This window comes from Alexandromys fortis, unplaced genomic scaffold (assembly GCF_014885135.2).
Source record: "Alexandromys fortis isolate MF-2015 unplaced genomic scaffold, M_Fortis_MF-2015_v1.1 scaffold_108, whole genome shotgun sequence".
In the NCBI taxonomy this organism is placed as follows: Eukaryota; Metazoa; Chordata; class Mammalia; order Rodentia; family Cricetidae; genus Alexandromys; species Alexandromys fortis.
In genome coordinates this window covers 1,442,107-1,466,953 of record NW_026067994.1, presented here as the reverse complement: position 1 = coordinate 1,466,953, position 24,847 = coordinate 1,442,107, and the positions used below count along the sequence as shown (strand labels likewise).

The 24,847-nt window shown below is 45.2% G+C and overlaps 1 protein-coding gene across 2 annotated transcripts in view; it reads left to right on the top strand.

Moving 5' to 3' along the window:
- Snx19 (sorting nexin 19) overlaps positions 1 to 8,100 on the top strand; it is a 34,321-nt gene extending 26,221 nt beyond the window's left edge. For both annotated transcript variants that reach the window (XM_050160037.1, XM_050160036.1), the window contains exons 9-11: positions 3,831 to 4,015; positions 4,781 to 4,868; positions 5,896 to 8,100. In XM_050160037.1, the coding sequence (XP_050015994.1) occupies positions 3,831 to 4,015; positions 4,781 to 4,868; positions 5,896 to 6,028 (406 nt within the window). In that variant the 3' untranslated portion in view covers positions 6,029 to 8,100. The remainder of the gene's footprint in view (positions 1 to 3,830; positions 4,016 to 4,780; positions 4,869 to 5,895) is intronic.
- Positions 8,101 to 24,847: the final 16,747 nt, after the last annotated feature.

The window sequence follows — 24,847 nt, the reverse complement described above, 5'->3', positions numbered from 1 at the left end:
TATATGAGGCTAGAGACCCTGCTTTAGTCCATCAGTTCATCCATTTACTTAAGGGAGCTGTAGCAATACAGATCTCTTTAACTTTTCCTTCGCTGTGTTAAGAATGAGTAAGACAGGGCTGGAAAGAACCCAATAGTCAAGGGGACTTGATGCTCTCACAGAGGACTGATGTAGGTGGCTCACAACCAGTAGAGTTCCCAGTAGAGCTAAAGTCCTCTTCTGGCCTCTCTGAATACCCATATGCACTTACACATACACCTAAGTAAACAAGAAAATAATTTTTAAAGAGAAAATTTTAAAGGAATAGGATAATGTATGCAGTAGAGAGAAGAAAGGAACAAATGAAGGTCACAAGATCATGCTTTCTTGATCACTCCTTCATGTCTGCCTTCCCTGAGGCAGGTAGGTAGCTTGATTTCAGAGTGAGCCCAATAGAACTCAGGGAGTTAAAGTTTGATAAAGAAATGGAAGGGTGGAGCTGGAGAGGTGGGTCAGGGGTTGGGGCATTGGCCAGTCTTGCAGAGGACCTAGGTTCAATTCCCTGGATCCACATGGTGCCCAATAGTCAGCTCTAACTACAGTCCTAGGGGATCAAACCTCCTTTTCTGGCCTCCACAGACCCTGCACACACACATGGTGCACAGGTACACATGGATGTAAAATACCCATATAAATAAAATCTCAAAAAATTTAAATAAATGGGCTTAGAGAAAAATGACAGAATAAAAGAAAGGGAACCTGGGGCTAGAATCTCATCCCTCTTTGTTTTCTAGAATCTCTTGGTGTTTCTTTCTATGTAGACATCAAGAAAAGCAAATTATACCAAATACCTGAATCTACAGCTCAGAAATACATCCTATGTAATACTAAAACATGTCTTAGACACTTGAGAGTAGTGTTTGAGGAGCAGGACGCTTAGGCAAGGGTAGTTATGGTGGCAGTCTTCTTAGTTTGCGCTTGGTCACCTTTCCCTGTAGCACTGGAGTGTTAGTTGTTCATGATGGGATACCACCCAGCCCTCCAGTTAGAGCACAGAGAATGTGTTGACTAGGACCAGGAAGTGAGGTGGGACTGGGGAAAGCGGACTGCAGGAAATACTGGAAAGAGGACAGTTCTGGAAAGAATGGCTATTTAAGTCACATGTGCCACATGTGACCTGTGAGATGCACTCTAGAACTCTTCTTTGTAGAACTGAATTCTTTTCTATTTCTGCCAGTTTGCCCTAAACTTGTTTCAGACATTCCTGGGGTTGACTTTGGGGCCTTCAGATGACCAGCTCTGTGCTTCAACTTCGTCCTGCCTTCCAGTGATTGTTGCATTAGCTTGGCAGTTCCAGTCCTCACTGACAGTTCCCCTGTTTTGCCTCCCCATATTTAGCTTACCAACTCAGCCCCATCTCCAGGAGCTGAATTTTACCATTTTGGGCTTTGATTCTTCTTCCCAGCATTTGTAGGATTTGAAGAATTATAGTCAGACTTGTATAAGTTTATGCTTTGCAACATACTAAACACTGTTTGCACCCTGCGTCAGTGCATGAGATGCTAAATTCCTGTGGGAGACAGCAAAGAGAACATCCTTGCCAGAGTAAAATCTGGATAAATTAATATAGACTCAAAACCCCTGATCTCTGAGTTAAAGTTTGATTAACAAAGGGAAGGGTGGAGCTGGAGAGGTGGGTCAGGGGTTGGCGCATTGGCCACTCTTTTATTGCCCAGAAAATGACCGATGCACCCAGATGCACTCTTGTCTAAGGAAAGATTGTGTGGATGCTGCGGTTGCTTAGGAGACTTTGAATACCACATTACCAGCCCAGAAGACAGGAAAGAGACAGACTAGTTTATTCTATGCATACACGAATGAAGCTGAGCTAATTTCATCCTGCTTAATATGTCTTGGGTCAAGATTTGCCACTCTCTTTGAAGATTGGAGTTAGCAAGCAAGCCTTTGCCCATTTCCCCATTCTTAGACGAGAGCTAGCACACATGGTTCACCTTAGTGAAAAATGCAAACACGTACATGGCTTTCAGGGAAGAGGGAGTCCTGGAGCCACCTTACCCCTGGAGAGAACCTGATCAGGTCATTGCAGCTACCTCCCTTGGGTGCTGCTCTTCTATAAACAGGAACAGGAATTCTTCTTGCCACTAGATCCCTGTTGTCAGGTGGCTTAGGCCTGCTGAATGAAAAGCCTTGTGAAAGGAGATGCAGCCCTAATAATAACAGGCACGATCCTGTTGGCTATTCTGGGCAAGGGAGGCTTTGTGCCGCGCTTGATCTCTATCGATGCCTGCCATTCTTGCCCTGCTGTTACCTTTGGACTTCCTATTCTTAGAATCATTTGTGAGCCCCGGACTTGGGGGATTGCAGCCCCCAGGACTGGAATGCCCAGCGTGAGTGGAATGCAGACAGTCTGAAGAATGGAGGTTAAATAAAGTTTGCCTTGTCGGCCCCTCTTCTCTGGGATGGCTAGCAGGTAGTTGGGATATAAGAGCAATGGCGTGAGCTGTCATGTAGTGTAGTCCCAAACAACCTTCTGGATATAAGTGGAAGTGGTTGATGGTCCATCCTTGACCAACATAGCCATGCCTGTCTCCAAGGAGATACATACTAAGAAGGCCTCAACAGTGACTCCGTGTCACTAGGGAAAAATACAGAAACGTAAAGAATAATGTTGACACACCTTCCAGGTTTCCAGCTGAGTTCCAGAACTGGTTTATCTGTGCCTGAGAGTTAGTGAATCATGTTTGAAAGCAAGACAGAGGGAAAGGCCTTCATAATGAAACTAGATATCACTCAGCAAACATTTCTTGGGACACAAGGTACTTTGCGGATTTTGAAGAAGTACAAGGCATTGAATTCTTGTTGACCTGACAGTCTAGTTAAAACATAAAGCTCTAAACACATGGGAAAGAAATTCATATGCCAGAGTATGTTAACTACACACCTTCTGACAGCGCCAAGTGCCGGAGGAGGCGTCAGGAGGAAAGCACTTGAGCTGGGCCTCTCAAGGAGAGTTTCATGCAACAGGGAGTGAGTGTTTGCATGAGAGTTTGTGGAAGCAGAGAGGAAAGCTTGAAGCAGTGTGTGGGTGTAGAACATCCTGAAGACAAAGGCTTTACAGGCCTTCTGACCATACCAGATGGCAAGGAAGAAGAATAAGAGATTGTGTGGAAATCACCATCTTAACTCCAGGGCAGTGAGTACAGGAGAGAAGGAGACTCTGGGTACAACCCAAAGATTGCTTTGAGATTGGGGCCCACTAGCATTTCCTCTGCAAGGGCCTGGTACAGTGTTATCACAATTGCTTGTCTTGAAATGTGTGGTCCTACTTGTTGAGCTGGCTTGGTTTTCCAGTAAGACTGTGGCTACTTACATGAGTATACTCTTGTTAGTTATACTCTTGTTATACTCTTGTTAGTCTTGTTAGTCTATTAGGACGAACCTAGGAAAAATATAGTGGATACGTAAAGCTTGTAAACAATGGGAATTCGCTTTTCACACTTCTCAGGACTGAGAAGTCAGGGTCCTGATACTGACAGAATCAGTCATATGCCTACTTTTTGGTTCACAGACTTCTATCTCATTCCTATGTTCTTACATGGTAAAAGATGAAACACGTCTTTTGGAGGCTTAAGTCTCTTTAGAAAGAACACTACAGCCATGTTCACAGAGGCTATGTCCCATGACCTAATTACCTCAGAGCCCATGCTCACTAATACTGTCTCTTCACAGCTGGGATTTCAAAATATGAGTCTGAAAGGAGAGGTAGACAGCCAGCCTGTTGCCTTGAAAGTGCCTGGCTTTTCTGAGCTTTCTTCTTTCTTCTACCACAGGTGGCTAGAAGTCCAGGTGGCTAATCTAATGTGTCCCCAGCGCTGGGTGCAGTACCTCCGGCTTCTTCGGGAATCTATCTGGCCTGGTGGGGTGTTGCCTAAGTTTCCACGGCCTGGGAGGACTCAGGCACAGAAAGCAGCTACTGAGAAGCAGGCTTTGCAGAGCTTGATGAGTATCCTGCCAGGTAATGGGCTCAGTGAGATGGTGATGCTTTCTGCTAATGCATATTCTTCCCTCCCATCCTGCCTGACACCTTCCCCATCTCCAAAAGGGTCCTTACGGTCCCATTTCTCCAACTGATGGGAGGATGGCCACAGCTGTGATTCTTCCATCACTCAGGTTTGATGACGAGAGTAGAAGGATCACACAGATACTAAAGAATAGACGTGTGGGTTCAAGACTTTGGGACAGTTCTGAAAAAGCTGTTGCTGCAATAGCAGATCTCAACACTGTTCCCACCTCGTAACGATGCTGAGTTCTCTGCTAACTGATGGTATTTGGGGACTAGAGAAGAGCATGCTGCCTCCTGAGAGCTCACACTTGATTAATTGTGTCCTTAGCAATAGTAAAAACACGGCCTTCTCTTGTGTTGTTTTTCAGTGCCAGGGAAGGCCGTTTGTTGCTTGTGGCTGTGGTAACCAGGGAAGAGTAATGAGTTCAGCTCTGGACAACCCACTTGAGTTACTTTTTCACCAGCCTAAGCACTGGCCTCAAAAAATATCTCTCCACCTTTGTGGCAGGTCGCAAAGCCCTTGAGGTGCATTCTAAATTACATATTTTTAAAAGCCGTATTTTTTCACAACTTCTTTCTGTTCTATGGTATTTTTATTTGGCTGTGTACCTTAGGGCTATGCTAGAAGTAGCCAATCTGTGGGCTAGCATGAGTTCTGGGAGATGCTCTTCTTTGATTCTAAGGCTGCGGTGGTCTTACTTGTTTTTTCTCCTTCAGATTTTTTAGTGGACATCCTGGGGGTGAACAAGTGCCGGCTGAGCTGGAGTCTAGTCTTGGAGTCGTTCCAGCAACCCCTCATCAACAGGTAGGCCAGAATACGCAATACCCAGCACAGTGTAGGTAGAGCTGTCTGCTGTCACAGGTATAAGGTTGGTAAGGTCAGAGCCCACTGTCAGAATAGGTCTGCACTTGTGCTGACCAAAGGGTCAGTAATCCAGATTCTACACACACTCAGGGAAAGCTGTGCTGCCAGCTTCTGAGCAGTGACTTGGTGGTAGAAGGCTGCTGTGGGACCAGTCACTGTTTGTGTCTGGAAGAACTCAGTGCAGACCCCAGCAAGAGCTGCTAAAAGTGCTCTGCTAACCTCCAGGCAAGAGCAGTCCTTGTGACTAAATTCCATAAAATGCCACTTTACACAATTACTTCAGCACTTCAGCACTGTGCTGAGGAAATGTGCTCAATGGTTTTCCCCAACATTTGTCAGTTCCTATGTCAGGAGTATGCCCTGACCTGCTCAGGCTACGTGATGTCTTCCAGCACAGGTTCCCAGCTTCACCGCAAAGCTGTGATTAGTACTGAGATCAGAAATTGTCATTGTTTAGTGGGACATAGATAGGGTTGCATCATATAAAGGGACTAGAACCTAGAACACTTCAGGAGATAGATCCTATCTCTAAGGCGGGACAGCTTTGAGAAAGTATCATATCCCCTAGCACCTGCCTTCTCAAGCCTCCATCAGTGTCTAAGTTCTCAACTCTCAGACTCAAGGACTCAGTTCACAGAGAGTAAATTCACTGCGATCCATCATCAGAAGCAACAGTCAGCTGTCGTGACATCCCAACAGTTCTTCCCAACAGAAGAGCAGTTGTGCAGAGTAGTGCTGGCGTGCTGACGCCACTCTGCAGAGAATGTGGTTTTGCACAGCCTGGTCTCCAGTACTGCTCTTGTCTTCGTTGAGCTGTAGCTTTCAGTAGTGCAGTAAGCACTGATTCCATGGCAGCTGTGCTACAGACTTTGCAGCTGCTGGTAACAGTTGAAGCATCTTAGAGTTCGAAGACAAGAGCTATATGAGGCAGGCACTCTTCTCAGTTGGTTCTATCTATTTCTTTTAGACATTTGATTTACTGCCTTGGAGACATCATCCTGGAGTTCTTGGACCTCAGTGACACCGTTGAGGAGCCTGCGCCAACCACCTCTGCCTCAGATTCCCCAGGCAGCCTCAAGAGAATGGCTTTCTCTGCTTAGATAGAAGTCATTCACACCGTCCTCAAAGGCTTGAAAAAGAGAGCTTTCAACCACCCAAAGACCGATTAAGATATCTGTGCCCTCTGGAGCTAAGCTACCTTAACTAGCCTCCATCTCAGGGGCTCGATTCTCCTGCCAGATCTCCCTTAGTAACAGGTGATGGGGATCAGTAACCCAATTGCATGCATATCTGTTTCCATAGTCATGCGGATTGCTGCTGATGAGGAGGTCTTGTTTCGTGGGAAAGGACGCTGTGAAGCAGAGACTTCTCCTTTGCCTTCTCACCATCATGGTTTACCAACAGCATGGCCCTGTGCATGTGTACACCTAATCCACAAATGCACAAGCATTGGGTAGTACAGGAGAAAACTATAGCCAGATTTCCTAGGAGGAGAAACAGTCTCCTGAGCTCTCTCTTCCCACCTGGAAACTAAACGTTTGTTCGGGATCACTCCTTTGCCCTGCCTGGTGCTGCGGTAATTCCAGAAGAGGGAAGGAAAGTATATCTCAAGGGACTTCTTGCTCTTTGGCTGTTTTCTCACACAGTGGCCTTTTAGGGGATGTCAGGAATGCTGTTTCCTTGGGTGGCTATACTTTTCCTGTCCAGAAGGCTTCAGAGCACACAGTCAAACTTCTGGTAAATCCACCCCACCCTTCACACCCTTTCCTGCAAGGGTTTACACTACAGATTTTCTTAACTCTCCTACCCAAGAGCAAATGAGTTTCAGGTTTGTAAGTTTCCCTCTATCCTAACAGAATTGCATGACAAGTTATATATTCAGCCTCAGTTTTTCCAAAGAGGAGGGAAAGTACTTGTTCCATGGCTGAGGGTGTACAAAGAACAGCAGTTGGGATAAGTGGGAATCCCCTCACAAGACTTGGCCAAGAATCGTTTATTCTGAACACATAATATAGCAAACTTGCAGGATATAGATTTTATTTCCCATTCCGTAATTAATCCTTATGAGCCTAGCGATGAAGGCAGAAGTGTTCTGCATCCATTGGAAAAATGGAACAACTCAGAGGAACTGTTAGACGAAAAGGGAGTTGGAGGGAGTCACAAGGGAAATGCTACTTCCAGTAAATGCTTATGAGTCGCTGGCATTCACATGGTACCAATGAGAGACCATACCCAACCCCCAGCTCATTAGGATGCACATGGATGGGGCCTTGGAGGAAGGCTGATGAGAATGGGATGAGGCATCAAGAGCCAGCATCAAGGTTTACCACTCTGAAGTATGTAATGAGCACACAATTAAGTTGTTCATAGAAAAGGGTCGTGCCCTGAGAGGCTCATCACTGCACATCAATCACTCTCTGATGTGACTGGGAGGCTTGGGCTGCTGCTCTTGCCGAAAAGCAAGAGGTGGGTAAGATAAAGTTTCATGGCCTCTTCTGGCCTTGAAGCACGACTTGATGGCTCCAGAGCCCTTTGGCCCTTACAGGCAGAGGTAACTCAACATGCTGTCCTTTGAGGTTCCAGGGAACTCCTGAGATCTGCTCCTGCAAGAAGGACCACTTTCTTCTCTTTTGGTGGAGTGATCAGTCCTGATATCTGGAACTCTGCACTCCCCACACCCAGCCCTCCACATGTCCATAGTCACCTGTGTCACTTTGAATCTACTACCAGTCCTGGCACACGTGCGTAAACCTGTCAGTAGTCCATTACACCGTGAGTTCCCTATTGCAGTGAAGTCCAAGGGATCTTTTCATGCATGCAACCCAGAGAACTTCCTTGCATTTTATTTTATGTAAGAGACCCACCTGCCCCAGCAGATAAGCTTTCCTCAAGAGGAAAATGATAAAGATAACTAGGGAGATCATCAGAACCCATATGGCTTTGAAAAAGACCTGCTAGGTTTGGGTGTCATGGTCAGGCCATGTGATCATCAGCATGTGGAAGAGCCCGAGTGTCAGGATGATGCTCAGGTTGGGAGAATGAAAAGCAGGGAAGAACTGAGTCCACACTGGCCTGCTGCTTTTCTCTCCTTTTTGTTTGTTGTTTGTTTTGCTCTGGCTTTTTTATGACTATGTTTACTCATTAATTCAAAATATTAATATCTGAAACAAGACCAACACTCTGTCTTGATGATGTATCTAGTAAAAATATGAGGGATGGAAGGACACTGAGCTCTTTCTGTCAAACTCTAAATGTGATCCTTACCATTATTTATTGAAGTGCAAGAAAACTGTATTTAATTATATAATATTATATAGCTATAATAGCCCACAATTTTTTTCAAGATATTGGATTAAGTTTTATAGAATCTAGAAGGAAAATGCACTCCCAGATCTGAGCATAGGAACATGTACAAATTTAATATTAAGAGAAGTTACCCTGACTTCCATTGTGAAGTTTCCAACAAACAACATGACTTTTTGTTACAGAGGTGCCATGGAGTTTTGCCTATAAACACTGTTGTGCACCACATCGCTAAAGATTTCCATCATGCGTAACTAACTTTATACTCCGTGGAAAGCAATCTCTCCCAATCTTGCTGGTTGTTGTGGTGTATTGGATGGTCACCATTCCACTTTCTGTGTGTGTGAATCTCACTTCAGTTGAGTGGAGCTGTGCAGTGTGTGCCCTATGGCTGACTTACTTCACTTAGCATTGTGGCTTCTGGCTCATCTGTGTAATAGCATGTGAAAACAATCCCTTTTAGACTCAACAATGTTCTGTTTTATGCGTACGCCACATTTTCTTCATCTATTCATCCAGTGATGGACATTTAGGCAGCTTTCATTTCTTGGTTACTGTAAATACAATGGAAAATAGCAGTGCAAGTACTTCTGTGGAACCCTGCATTCTATACTCTTAGATAAAAGTGCCCAAAAGTAAGATTGCTGGGCTATATAATCATTGTATTTTCATTGTGATTAAAATTCTGTCCTGTGTAGCAGCTACATTTCTACAAGCAGTGCATAAGGTTCCAATTTCTGATGTGCTTGCACTCACGTGTAACAATTGCCTGCCTCACTGTGGAGTGCTGCTTCACTGTGCCTTGATGTGTATCACCCAGACCTTCTTGAGTCCTGCTTTGCCTTACTCCTCCCGTTGATTTTTTTATTTGCTCCCAGCACCTAACAGTTGTTGGGTCCTAGATGGGGTGACAGTGTATAAACATAGTCCCTGGATATATGAGTTAGGGTGTTCTGGGTAGGAATTAAGTTGCTAGGAACATTGTATTTTCTTCCATAAAGTCAGTGCATATGTAAATGTTCCAGAGGTTCACTGCTTCAACAACGTTGGGACCTTACAAGAGCTGTTTTTGTTATTGCTGTTGTTTGTTTGTTTTTCTGCTCTTCCATCCTAAATGTTTTAGGTCTGTCCTAAGACACCCTAGTCCATGCTAACTGTGCTTCCTGACACCCCATCCAGATCTACTGTCTGAAAGGTAGGGCGTCACTTTCAGAGACTGAGGGGTCCATTCAGGAACTCCTCCGGGAATCGTCTCACTCATTGCCCCACCCTCACTGCTGGACCGCACACATTCAAAATGGTTGGCTTACAGTAGTACTTACTCCCAAGGATACAACAAGTACTAAATGAAAGTCAGACAGATAAAAGAATAGTTTTTCAAGGAATAAACAATGAGTGTGTGTTGATAGACATTGTCTCCGTAGGCATTCATTCTGCCCATCAATCTCCCATGGAAGTTGCCTTTTGTTGAGGTCATTTGCATATATTATCATTTGTCCCAGTAGTCAACAACATGGGGTAAGTTCTGCCATGTTGCTACTTTATAGACGTAGAGCATGACACATAAGTGACACACGACACATCAATTACTGTAGTGATACGAGCGGCAGGGCTGCGTCCCCGGCACCCGGCCACCGCATGGCTAGTTTATGCCTGAAATAATTACACGGAAACTGTATTCTTTTAAACACTGCCTGGCCCGGCTAGTTCCAGTTTCTTATTGGCTAGCTCTTACATATTAATCTAACCCATTTCTAATATTCTGTGTAGCCCATGAGCTAGCTTACCAGGAAAGATCTTAACCTGTGTCTGTCTGGAGTGGGAGAATCATGGCGACTCCTGATTCAGCTTCTTTTTCCCAGCATTCTCTTCTGTTTACTCCACCCACCTATGTTCTAACCAATAAAATGGGCCAAGGCAGTTTCTTTATTATAATTAACCAATGTCCTTCATCAAATTACTTGCAAGGAAGTGACAGAGCCTGGATCCAAATCCCATCAGTCTCTCTGAGCATACTACAGACCACTCAATACTTACTCAGTTCTAATGCTCCCAGTCCTCAGCTGCCTTCTTGTCTTACACAGGAAAATCTGACCAGGTTCTCAGTTTTTGAGAAGTCCCTAGCCTGATGCAGTACCCAGAGGGCTCCTGTAAAAAGATGGAACGCAAATACTTCAGGCGCTGTGACTGCATCCTCAGCTGTAGCCACTCAGTTCCTCCATGGTCGTGAAAACAGCCACCAACAATCCATAAATAAGGGAAGCCGTGTTCCAGCAAAGTGTGAATTAAAAACACAGGCAGCTGGCCAGACTTGATCCTTGAGCGGTAGTTTTCAGACCTAGTCCAGTGAGTTACAAGAGTGCTACTAAACTGCTATGCCTGCAATTCACCTGCAATCCTGTTTAAAAAGAGAGAGAGAGAGAGAGAGAGAGAGAGAGAGAGAGAGAGAGAGAGAAGAAAGAGAGAGAGAGAAAGAAAGAGAGAGAGAGAAAGAGAAAGAAAGAAAGAAAAGAAAGAAAGAAAGAAAGAAAGAAAGAAAGAAAGAAAGAAAGAAAGAAAAAAAAATTTTGACTCTAGTCTGGGACCCAGTAAAAATACAAATGCCTTGTTCTGTGATGTTGATGACATACTTCCCACCCCTATACTGAGGAGACAGGTGAAAGACTTCCTTCAGGGACCCCACCCAGCACCTGTCACATGTCCTTTCTACCACAGCAATATGACTTTTCTTCCAGCTGAAGGCTTGCCTGTCCAGGATAGGAAAGGGATGGGCACCTGGGAAGAGCTGGTCATTGGCAAGGAGAGGAACTATGGTACTTTTGTAGTTGAAGGCCCAGCTGGATAACTCTGCCATAACTTGGCCTCCTCTGTTTCCTTTCCACTGGAAATAACAGAGATCACAGGACAGTCATTCTCACTGCCTTTGTGGAAAAGAGAATGAAACCATTGAAGGGTGAAGTTCAGCTAGCAAGCCTGTATCATTACTTTGAGGTGAGACACTGCTACAGGAAAAATGGGATTTCTCAGGAGAGCATCCTGGGGGAGGCATTGTCCCGGGCATCATTCCACATCCTGAGCCTTAGCTGAAAGCTCCCATTGCATAGAGATAACACTGAGTGTCTTTTTGAATAAGCCCAGGGCAATGCAGAGATGGCTCCGCAACTGAGTACTGTTCTTGCAGAGCGATCAGTTTCCAGCATCCGTATCAGGATGCTGTTACTCAACTCCAGGAGATTCAACAGAGCCTTTTGGGCTCTGCTGGCACCCTCCCTCCCACACACACACACGTAAACAGATATCCACACACATGATTTTAAAATCGAAACCCAAAAGTAAGTTCAAGCACCAAGAAAGAAATAAGACCTATTCCTGTGGTGAGGTGGCATCAATGAAAGGGCAGATCCCGCTCAGAGGTGGCAGAGAAACCATGGAGGCCAAGTCACATGGCGGATATATGAGCTGCTCTCACACTGACCGTGGCTTCCTGCTGCCTTCCCAGTCACTTCTCACCTGTGTTTAGTTCAAAGGTCCCTGTCAACTCGGCTGCTTTGGACACAGAGCAAGCATGCAGCAGGAGGAAGAGAATGGCTTTTGATGGTCCTTGCCAATGTGACATTGAATTTCTCCAAAGATCCCCTCCTCCATTCTGCAGGTGTGTCTAGAGAAGTCAGTGTTACGGGTTCTGAAGTGTGGATGGTTGTGGTTGGGAGGGATGAATGAAAGAAAAAGGAAGAACCGAATCCAAATCCAAATGTAGAGAGCATGGCTTGCTTCTTGAGACACCATCTTTATGTAGCTTAGGCTAGTTTTGAACTTGTGACCCTTCCTCCTGTATCTCTAAAGTGCTGTGACTGTAAGTACCATACCCAGCCAAAAACCATTTCCTAAAGTAACATTATCTACTTCACCCAAAGTAGACCCAAGTCACCAGTAAGTGTTTGCTTAGGGAATACAAGCTAGGTGTAGGATTAAAGTGTCACAGTGGTTGACCATATGTCTGTGTGAGTGGCCCACACCTGGTTCTCCTCCCTTACTCCAAGTCACCGCTGCACACCATTGTTACATGCAAGGGAGAATTGGCTATGATTACTCAGAAACTTTAGTTCGTAAGGGTGAAAACCAAGCACAGAAGTCTGAGAACAAATAAAGAGCCTAACAGCCTGGAGAAATGGCCCAGGGGTTAAGAATGCTTGCGGCTCTTCCAGAGGACCAAGTTCAGTTTGCAGTGCTCTGACTGCAGCTTAGCAGCACCAGCATCTGTAGACCCAAGGGATCTGATGGCTTCTTCTGGACTCCAAGATAACTACAGTCACACGCACACACCCCCAAAACACCGGCATACATAGACATAATTAAAAATAAAATGTTAAAAAGAGAGAGACTTGGCTAGGTGGTGGTGGTCTTTAATCCCAGCACTTGGGAGGCAGAGGCAGGCAGATCTCTGTGAGTTCGAGGCCAGCCTGGTCTACAAGAGCTAGTTCCAGAACAGGCTCCAAAATTACAGAGAAACCCTATCTCGAAAAAAAGAAAGAAAAAAGAAAGAAAGAAACTCTGCCTGCCTATATGAGTTAACTTGAGTCTGGAGACCCATACCAGTCCACTTGCTGTAGAGCCATCCTGTCCTCATGGCTGTTAGAAAGATTAGCCTTTTGGCTATGTGTAAAGTGTCTGCACCCCATATCTTGCCACCAAGAGAAAAATACCTTCTTAAGGAGGGAAATCTCTTTTAGAGTTCACATCCCGTATCAGAACAACTCCTGTGAAATCCAGCAGGCTAGCTCCTTCTCATCTTCATGTGCTTGTGCACTCAACCTTCTACTCTCTAGGAAGGCAGGGGTTTTTTGTTGTTGTTGTTGTTGTTGTTGTTGTTGTTTTTGTTTTTGTTTTTTGCAGGAGAGAGCATTTTTCATTGAGGTCTCCTGGGTTACTGGCAGAGTCACAGATTGCATGGCAGTAGGGGTAGAATCTAATATGGAGATGGTTGGGGTAAGGGATTAGGAAAGAAAGCTTTACAGAAATCTTGGGGTTAGCATTCTGCCCCAAACAACCATGCTCTTTTCTGATTCTTTCCAGCCTCTGCCCCCTGATCTTGTTTTTGTTTCCATTGGGAAGATTATCTGATTACTGTCCCCGTCCCTATGAGCATGTGACTTCCCTTCTCCCCAGCAGGATCCATTAAAATTCTCCAATAAGCATTGTGTGATCTTATAGCCAAAGCTGCCCCACCCCTGGGTTTACATTGCCTCTGCAGTCAGGCCACATACACATAATATCTTCCATAGTTATTTGAGGGCAGTGAGCACATGTATGTCTTTTGTTCCTATTATATTCTTATGGCTGGATGTATGTCTGTGTGTGTATTTATATACATTTGTACCAACTATGCCATACACACACACATATATATGTATATCAACTATGCCATATATATGGCAAGTTGGTATAAAATAAAATATTTATATATAATATAATACTTTTTTTGGTTTTTCAAGACAGGGTTTCTCTGTGGCTTTGAAGCCTGTTCTGGAACTAGCTCTTGTAGACCAGGTTGGCCTCGAACTCACAGAGATCCGCCTGCCTCTGCCTCCCAAGTGCTGGTATTAAAGGCGTGCACCACTACCACCTGGCAATAAATATTATATGTATATCAACTATGCCATACATATGACATAGTTGGTATAAAATAAATATATATAATATAATAAATATATGGCATAGTTGGTACAAAATAATATTTACTTAAAGATCATATTTATTAACTCTAAGATATAAAATAGAAAATAATTCTAAAGAAGTAATTTTCAAGAGACAAGAGATAAATGCAGAAACAAAGGATGGTGGCAAATATTCGTTGTTAAGACCTTATTATATCCTTATTCACAGCAAATATCGAAAGTCTATTCTTATATTTCCTAGACAAGAACCTTTACAATTTAGGATATACTGTGTGCAGTGTAAGTAAGGTCACATAGGTCAGTCTGGCCTCCGTCTCCCAGAACTGGGATTACATGTATGTGCTACCATTCTGCCACCCCCGCCAAAAAAAAAAAAAAAAAAAAAAAAAAAAAAAAAAAAAAAAANAAAAACCAAAAAAACAAAAAAAAAAAAAAAAAAAAAAAAAAAAAAAAAAAAAAAAAAAAACCTCAGTTGTACTAAGTTCATTTCACCAAGATCGGAGAAAGTTGTCTACCTAAAGAAAACACTGAGTGCCTTCCCACATCTGACTGTAAGGAATGCTGCTGCCAAGAACAGACAATCAAGACCCCTGCTTTTGCTCACTATCTGAATTCCTTAATGCTGTCCTTGAGTTCCTTTGGCTCCAAGTTTAAAATCTTGCCTTACACCTCAAATTGTATCTAAGCAATGTCTTGGTGTCACACAAGACACCAAAACCTCTCAAATTGAAGTAATCTTTTTAAAGGAAGGATACCACAAATTCCTTACAAGATGGATGTCTGCTGTCTTCCATACTGTGTTGGCTGTTGTAGCTATGTATCCAAATCCAGATCAAAGGGACTGCTGTCATCAGAATGAAAACTAAGGGACCCAAGCTATCAGGCCTCCTGGGTAGGGTCCATAGGGACAAGATCGTCACCTGTTTCTCAGTCTGCAGCCTCCTGGCCATGGTGGGAAAGACCAACGAGCAGGTGGAGGAATAAAAAAGTTCAAAGAGTCAAGGCAGTATCGGGTCCCATAAAAGGAATCTAGCACCTCAGTGCCTGAGTTGAACGATAGTTTAGAATACACTTGTATACAGCGTGCATCTGCCGTGGAATGAGACCTGTTCCTTGTTCCAGGGTACATTTGCACAGCACATGATGTAAAATTGTATGGAGCCAAGACTGATTCTGCATCCACCCCTGGGGCAGATTGGTCCTTCTCCAGTGTAAACCTCCTTGGGATTAACCACTTATTCCAATGGCGAGCACTGGATAATGAATACCAGACCAGCCCCAGCCACTCTGAATGTCTTGCATACGGGTGAAGACCCACAAAGCTTCCTCGGCCTATTTGGATGAGGTTGAGACTCTGTGTTCTAACGTGAAAAGAGAGTGTGTGACTGCACAGATGCGGCCGTGTGGGGAGCATAGGCATTTATAGGGCAGATGAGAGGGGAATGATGCGCACGAGTGAATCCGGCAGTCATGGCTGTGAGCTTTCTGCTTGCCGGCCACAGAACTGTGTCCTCCTTTTTAGCATTCTGGGGAGACTGAGGCAAGGGACTGTGTTTCAGCAACTCCGTATCCTGCAGCTTGAGGAAGGGAAAAATTACCTGCTCTTACACCAAAATGACCTGAGTTCTTTGTGGGGTCAGGGTTTCTGTGGAATTTTTCCAAATGATAGAAATTTTCCTGATTTAGTCTCTTTCCTAGTAGCCAGCCTTGAATCAATGGTTCACTTTGTCCAGTTCCTTCTCTATGTTCATTCCTAGGAGAGTTGGGGGGAAGGTGCTATTCTTAAAAACTAGGCACACAGAAATCATAACAACAACAGCAAAAACAATTTAAAAGCTCCTCCTGTCTCTCTCATTTCTCCTTGCTTCATACAGCCCCCAAATTAATTTTTTTCTCAGCTTATCTTCTCTTCATGGTTGACTTGGACACCCTAATGTCTTTTTGATAATCACATGGTATCCACTTAACGGTATGGCCCTCATTTCCCCAGTTGATACTCTATCAGGGATATCAGCGTCCTTGCCAAGTTAAGGGTAAACACTCTGATGAACTTTCTCCGTCGTGTGCCCTGCTCACAGGCCTAGAGTTCAGCTTCCCTTGGTTTTTACCTCAGATTCCAAAGCCACGGGGTTTTAATGACCTGTTGAGCTCTCTGTTGTGAGAACTTTTTTGGTGCTGGGCGGGGCACCACAGCCTCTAGAAACACTGACGAAACTGCTTTCCCTTCCTGCCCCCACCCCAGTTATTTCTACAAGTTCATCCTCTTTGAGAAACTTTCCAAAAGATATGAGTACAAAGCTGACCACTTAGGGACTGGGGAGAGCCAAGTGACATGTAAAAGCCAAAACGCTGTTGTTCCTGGTACCTGGCCACGGCTCTGTAAACACCCCCTCCCCTGTGGATCTGCTGATGGACTATGATAATAAAGAGATCCCTTTGAGAGTTTCTCTTCAGTTAACTGCTTGAAACACACGCAACTTACTTCCAGAGAGGTACCCAGCTGGCAGATTCCGTGGAGTCTGCCTTCAGACTGTCTACACAGCTGTCTTCCCTTCTGGGCTGTAAACTCCCCACAGGCAACCTGATTCAGTCTCCCCAGCACTGAACAATGTGCCTGGCTCCCACTTTCTCCTCCTCACATATTCTGTCCCGTAGCCAGGTCTCGGGCGCCCAGACTCGCCCCTCAGCCCTCGCTCAGGCTAGTGGTGGTGGTGGCAAACTTTGTGCACTATTGCTTGATGAATAAATGAAGTTGTCCGGTATCCTCTCTCAGTGAACAACACTTTTCTTTCCTTCCGGTGAGCTTAGATGTCTCTCCGCCATCTGGAAGTTTTCTTCCCAGCTTCCTGTAGATATGAGCCCCCTCCCCCAGGCCCCCTTCAACTACCCAGAGACAGCAAGAACATCCTGTTCTGAGCAAGCAAACAGGGATGCCTCGGGCTTTGCCTCCCCCAGAACTCTCTTCTGCTGTGCAAACATATCAGGGGAGGGGAGGTCACTTCGCCTTTCTCTCAGAAGGAAGGGTCTCAAGTGAGTTCCACAGCTTCGTTTGCTTCTCTCTGAAACTTTGCAAGCTCCTGGGCTGTTGCTACAGTAACCAGCTGGCTCCTATGGCCAATGCCTTTGACTCAGCCTGTCTGATGTGAGGTGGAAATGGACCCCAGGCGGGCAGCTCTTACTCCAGTCACCTCATAAGCACATATCCAGCCGCAGTCTCTCAGTGGCTGGGGTGAAAGGACCTCGGTACCATGAGGAATTGGATGGGCTCAGAGAAGGTGCAGATTTTTGTGCCAGTACCAGACTGACCTCCCAACCCCTAAACAAACCCCTAGATCAAAGGTTTTTTTTTTTAGATTTTTTTTTTTTTGATCATGAGTAACTTCCAGTGGTTCTTCCTGCTCTCAGGATCACCCACCACAGTAAGCAGGTACTGGTTTCAAACCTAAAGGGAAGCATGGCCTTGCCACAGGAAGACATGATTAATAGCAGCCCTGAGACCCCTATAGCTTATCCATATTCACCTCTTTGGGCTGCACCAAGGAAAAGATGAACCATTCGAGAGATGAGCTGAAAAACAAAACCTCGTGTCGTGCTTTGTGGCTGACATAAAGCACACTCTGGCTCTTTAATAAATTCTTACCCACCCCAACCCCTTCTGGAAGGGAAGCAATGAAATGGGGAGGGACGCGTTTTCCTGTCATCAGAGTAACTGGCATCTAGTCACGGGTGCTGCATACCGTGGATCCGTCATCGCACCATCCTGGTCTTTGATTTCTTGCTTAAGAAGAGGTTGGATGGAACCACAGACAGTCCTCATTCCACCTGACGACTTCATTAGAGTCTGATCCAGGCCAGTTTGTGATGGTGGCCTCCAAGCTATGTCATGAGATGAACGAGTGGCTGCTGTGTCCAGCTTGGCTTTCCTTGGAGGTTTTCTTTAAGCTCGCATGAGTCTCAGTGCAGGGAAGGAAGAACAGAAGCGTAATGAAAGATGAAGGAGAGAAAGGGTGTCTGTGAAAGGAATGTGTTTGGCTTGGCTCTTCCAGCCTCCTCAAAGGAAGAGCTCTTCCCTGCCCATTTCCTCTTTGAACCTAGCACAGACCAGGTGATTCAGGATTCTGAAGAAGTCATGTCATCAAATGTCCATGAAATGGATGGGCCTTGCCTCGAATTAACCTTCCCCAGGAGGGTGGGGGTGTGGATCAGTGGGGCTCACACCTTTATTTTGTACCCTTTACCCATCTCATTTTATCTTTGGAGCCTTCTCCTGAGGAATAAACTTCACATGTGCATGGGGTTTCCTGATTCATACTATATCTGTCCATTATCCAACTTAGCTCTTAGCAACATCTTGGGTAACTTGGAGTTAGCCATGTCCTCATTTGACCAAATATAAACCCGAAATGTAGTTGATATTTGGCCCAGGCTTGCTCTCCCACTGGACGGGGACTGCAGACTTGAATGGGCTATGCCAACAGATAGCCAAGGGAAACTCCAACTCTGCCAGTGGCTAGCTCTGGAACTGTGCCTTAGATTCTTTATCTGTGAAATGGGAATAAGCATGGTGCTCTCTCACAGAGACAGACAGGTGGGAGGTTTCAGCCAGTCAGTGCACCTAAGTACAGCATCTGCCCCACAGTGTAGTATGTATCCATCATTATCATTGGCAAAACAAAGCCTGGGACCATAGCCTTCTGGCCTCCAATGCAATGATGGATGTTCCTGCTTCCCTATACCAGTGTTCACTGTAACATGTACATATCAATCTCAGCCTCCGCCTTCCAGGGAAGAACAGTTTCACCCATGGGCTTTCTGCTCCATAGGTCCAGTATCAAGGTTTCTGGGCTGCACTCAATTGTTGCATGACCATTCACGGCTCTGCACAGGAGCCAACCTTCAGATTTTTAGATGACAAGTTAGGCGCTCTCTTTCCATAAGACTGTCATAGAACATAGACTGTTAGCAAAGGCTACTTGTTCGTTTCCCAGATGCCCAAACCCGAAATAACCACACAGAAACTGTATTAATTAAAACACTGCTTGGCCTATTAGCTTATGCATATTTCTAGCTAGCTCTTAAATCTTAAATTACCTATTTCTATTAATCTGTGTATCGCCATGTGGTTGTGGTCTACCAGTAAGTTTCCATCCATAGTCTGTCTCCTGCAGCAACTACAGGGCATCTCTCTGATTCTGCCAACTCTCTCTCCCTATGTCTCTGTTCGGATTTCCCACCTGGCTTTACTCTGTTAAGCCATTGGCCAAAACCAACTTCTTTATTGACCAATGGCAATAAAACATATTCACAGCATACACGGGGGAATCCCACGTCTCTGGGAGAGGAGTCTTGTAACTCATTGCTACAGTTGTGCACTAACTGTTGGCCCTATCCCTAACATTTTCTCAGGCCATGTTTCTGTTGCAGAGCTGCAGGCCATTTGAATTTCTGAGGGTTTGTCTTTTCCTAAGTGTGTCTCTTGTCTACCATTCCGTAAGTGTGCTCTCCCTGAGGATATAGACTACATGGAGTATGGAAGGTCTCCCTCTCACTGCATCTGACAAAATGCTTGGTGGATAGCAGGCACATGCATATTTCCTGCTCCAAGAATTGACTGACTGGCTGACAGGGACCTCTCAAAGAAGTTCCTCTCTCTGTTGCAAATTTAGAGTGATCGAAGACCAGGCCTAGATGCATTCAATACCCTAGTGCCTAAGCTCGAGGGTGGGGGTGTTCAGGACCTAGACACTGGGGAGGGGTTCATTCTCCATGCATCACAGAATGCCATCTGTTGCAAAAACCCAGAGTGTGGGCCACACCCATTTGTCAACTCCACACTAGCACAGAAAACCAAGCCAAACCAGGCTTCTGCTCCCAGCAGTGTCTGTACACCTTGTGGTGAACTGCCATTAAATGTAACCTTGTCCTCAAGTCATTTGCCAGTGTCACCTGGCACCAAGCCCTGCGGCAGAGGGGCTCCGAGTAAAGGGCGGTTCAAATCCAGGCATTAAAATAACCCAAATGCTGTTGTTTTCTGATCAGACTCCTTTCCTTGTCGGGTTTGTGATTCTTGAGCCTGAGAATGTCCTTCTGAGCTCAGGTTTCTCTGCTGTCACACGAGTCTCCACTGGAATGTGAGCACTGGCCACTGAGATCTGATGGAACTATGTCACCATCCCAAAATGGAGAGACATTATCTCATAGGTGGTGGCATCAGGTGGACACCAGAGTGCTGCTGGCAGGCAGGGCCTAGCACTCAACCATGGACACTTGCCACTTCTACAGTTCTCGGGGAACACAGTCCACTGCCCCACACCCCCATCTGTGCCCTAAGGAGTTGAAATTTTGGGCGTCATCATCCCTGGAAGTGGAGATAGGCTCGGGGCATACTCATTTATGGTAGCCACTTTGGTTGTCAGATGATCCCTGGTCCTAAGATCCCGAGTCACCTGAAGTCTTGGACAGAATGCAAAGACAGCCATTCACATGGTGAAAGACATGCACTCGGATAATGTTAAGCCTCCATCCTTCAGCAGACAGCCCCAGGGACAGGGTTGCTTGACTCAAGGGCAAGTAGGTCCCCTGGCCTATGAGGTAACCATCCCTTTCAGCACTTGGAGACGATGAAGCCTCTGGGGAACCCATTACCCTCTCTGCAAATAATAGCATCAGAGTCCTGGTCATTTTGACCCCAGATGTGACTTTGAATTAAGGGGCAAAGCTTCTTATGTGCCCCTGGAAAGAGGGGACCTTCCTGCTTCCTTCCTCCTTAGTCAGCTCCCCCACCTTTGGGTCCCATTACTTGGTTAGGAGACATTTTGGCTTCTTTGTCAACTAGACCGCACCCCCTCTTCCCTTCCTTAACTTCATGAGCTCTTTTCACAAGATTCAGCTTAAACGCCCCCCTGCCCTGCTTATCCAGACATGCTTGAGTACCCCAGGCTCCTCCCCAACTCCAGAACTCCTTCAGAACTAATACTTTCAAGTGCCACCCTCTCCTGATCCCGAAAAGATCTCACAGGTGCTAGACAAATGCCACCTCCGAGTTGTAAGACCCTAGTCCTTGAATATGCATTGGATGCTTAGCTCACACCTTCCACCACTGTCATGTAGTTAGTGCATGTCCTTTAGGGCATCCTCCAGTACAGACGAGGAACACAAGGATTCTCACAGCCAAGCTGACTCACTACACTGATTCAGGGGTGCTTCTGCATCTCGGTGATTCAGGGGTGCATCAAAGTCTGAGACTGACGCCTGGATATAGCCTCACTTCCCAGAGCTCCCCAGTTTCCTTATCTTCTTCTTTTTTTCTCTTTCTTTCTTTCTTTCTTTCTTTCTTATTTATTTATTTAAGATTTCTGTCTCTTCCCCACCGCCGCCTCCCCTTTCCCTTCCCCTCCCCCAATCAAGTCCCCCTCCCTCGTCAGCCCAAAGAGCAATCAGGGTTCCCTGCCCTGTGGGAAGTCCAAGAACCACCCACCTCCATCCAGGTCTAGTAAGGTGAGCATCCAAACTGCCTAGGCTCCCACGAAACCAATAGGTACAGTAGGATCAAAGACCCATTGCCATTGTTCTTGAGGTCTCAGTAGTCCTCATTGTCCTCAATGTTCAGCGAGACCGGTTTTAACCCAGGCTTTTTCATACTCAGGCCAGCTGGCCTTGGTGAGTTTCCGATAGAACATCCCCATTGTCTCAGCGTGTGGGTGCACCCCTCGCGGTCCTGAGTTCCTTGCTTGTGCTCTCTCTCCTTCTGCTCCTGATTTGAACCTTGAGATTTCAGTCCGGTGCTCCAATGTGGGTCTCTGTCTCCTTTCATCGCCTGATGAAGGTTAATATTCAGGAGGATGCCTATATGATTTTCTTTGGGTTCTCCTTCTTATTTAGCTTCTCTAAGAACCCGAATTATAGGCTCAATGTCCTTTATTTCTGGCTAGAAACCAAATATGAGTGAGTATATCCCATGTTCCTCTTTTTGGGTCTGGCTTACCTCACTCAGGATAGTGTTTTCTATTTCCATCCATGGGTCAAGGAAGAAATTAAGAAAGAAATTACAGTCTTCCTTGAATTTAATGAAAATAAAGAGACAACATACTCAAACCTATGGGACACAACGAAAGCAGTGCTAAGAGGAAAGTTCATAGCACTAAGTGCCCACTTAAAGAAACCAGAGAAAGCATACATTGGGGACTTAAAGGCACACCTGAAAGCTTTAGAAAAAAAAGAAGCAGAGGTGCCCAGAAGGAGTAAAAGACTGGAAATAATAAAACTGAGGGCAGAAATCAACAAAATAGAAACACAGAAAACAGTCCAAAGAATCAATGAAACAAAAAGTTGGTTCTTGGAGAAAATCAACAAGATCGACAAACCCCTATCCAAACTAATTAAACAACAGAGAGAGAACACGCAAATAAATAAAATCAGAAATGAAAAGGGGGACATAACCACAGACACAGAGGAAATTTCAGAGAATCATTAGATCTTACTACAAAAGCCTGTATGCCACAAAACTGGAAAACACAAAAGAAATGGACTTTTTTTTAGATAAGTACCATATACCAAAGCTAAACCAAGACCAGGTGAATGATCTAAATAGACCTGTCAGTCGCGAAGAACTAGAAACTGTTATCAAAAATCTCCCTTCCAAAAAAAGCCCAGAACCAGATGGGTTCAATGCAGAATTCTACCAGAACTTCCAAGAAGAGCTAATACCTATACTCCTTAACGTATTTCACAATATAGAAACAGAAAATACATTGCCAAATTCCTTTTGTGAAGCTACAGTTACCCTGATACCAAAACCACACAAAGACCCAACCAAGAAAGAGAATTACAGGCCTATCTCACTCCTTATCTTCTTTAAGCACATTAAGCACGTCCCTGAATCAGTCTATTTATTTATTTATTTATTTATTTATTTATTTATTTATTATTCATACAGTATTCTGACTGTGTGTATGCCTGCAGGCCAGCAGAGAGCACCAGACCTCATTACACTCCATGTGGTTGCTGGGAATTGAACTCAGGACCTTTGGAAGAGCAGGCAATGCTCTTAACCCTTGAGCCATCTCTCCAGCCCCCCTGAATCAGTCCTTTATCCAGAATGATCTTCCCTGGATGTCCGGCAGCTCATTCCCCCACTCTGCTGTTTCTACCTCACTGCCACCTTCTCAGAGACCACTGCCCTGGCCATTCTGTCTAACAGATAGCATTCTTCATGCCTGTGATACTGATCTGCCGAGTTTCCCTTCACAATACTCACCGGCAACTGATTTAAATGAGTTTATGAGACCATGTCATATTGACATACAGTCTGTCAGGCTACATTTTGCAAACTTTTAAATTGGAAATTAAAATTAGTGTTTTAAAGAATAATTAAAATTAGTGTCTTAAGGAATAAAAAGCATTACATTATGATATGTGTATGAATTGATAACCAGATAAATTTTGATTATATATATAACATATATATTCCCTAACATTACCTTTTGCAATGAGGACACTTAAAATATATAATGTGTGTAATTTTTAAATATATAGTATGCTTCTGTTTCTGGGGTCACCATGCTATGTGGTTGATCCTGTAAAGTTATGCCTCCCATAGACAAATACTGCCCGGATACTGTTTCATTATTCTTCCTTACTTCCTGTTTGGCAGGACCTCAGAGGACTGTGTACATTCAGAATAAAGGGGAAAGCCAAACATATATCCAAAACTGAGTTGTACTTATGGCCATTGGTCTCCATTTGGTCTCCCCAGGCACCTATGAGATGCTGCTGGGGACAGTACAGGTAGCAGAGCCCTATTCAGGGAAACCTGAGCATGACTGGTTCAGCTGCACAGCCAACAGCCATCCCCTAGTGTTTCTGGTGTTGTTTTGAAGTCCTACCAAAGCAAGACCTTCTCTTCCAGCAGGCCTTCAAGGGCAGCTGCCTGCCGCTTTCCTGGGAAGACTGTGTTTGACAGCAATGAACACCAACGGTCACTTCTTGGCAGGACAGATGGGTATGAGACTTGTCCCCAAACAAAATAAGCCTTTCAGGGAAGTATATTTCAAGCCTAGCTCACGCCCCCAAGAGATTCTTATACGGCTGACACAGGAGCTGAGGCTGAGCCCTGGCCAGGGACAGCTCATTATTGCCAATAACACAGAGGACCCATCAGTTCAGAAATGGGAAACCGAACATGCCACGAACGCATCCTGGAGAAAGGCTTTGTGCTCCAGCGTGCTGCTTCTTGCTGGTGTTAGTGGCTCCAGCATAGGACAGAACAACAGCCCCTTCTGAACTTTCCTCCCAAGTGTTTTCACACACACACACACACACACACACACACACACACACACACACACACACACACACATGCTCCATGGCTCTTTCCTCTCCATCAACACCATTTCCATTGCTGTATCTGCCGCCTGGAGGAGTGTGCCTGGAAACTCGATATATCTACGCCTCTGACCCTCCGCACTGAAGTTGTAGCAAAGCCTTAATCTTTTTTTTTTTTTTTCAAAGCCTTAATCTTTTATGCTTTCTTTTACACCAGTCCGCAAAGTCAGACATCCCAGGGGAGGTTCCTCAGTCACCAAGTTACTCCTTGTCTCATCTTCCAAAGGTCCACAAGAGGGCACCCAAGATCACCCAAGCCAGAACGCACGCTGTGGCACTGAGACCAGCGGGTGGTGCTGTCGCTTCAGTCTTGGAGCTGTGAGACCTAACCTGAGGGCAGCGCTTTTGTGTGTGGAGAGCCATGGGAGAGTGATGCCAGGAAATGTGGCACCTGTCCCATATTAATGTCACCAACCACCCTGGGAAGCACATCAAGCCTCAAATGCTGGGTGTGAAAAAGAAGCCATCCAAGCTGCGTCTGAGGAGCCCCATTTCTTGGGCTCGTATTTGGCTGTGCTAGGAGACTGAAATTGGGGGGGGGGTCATTCTACCCTTCCT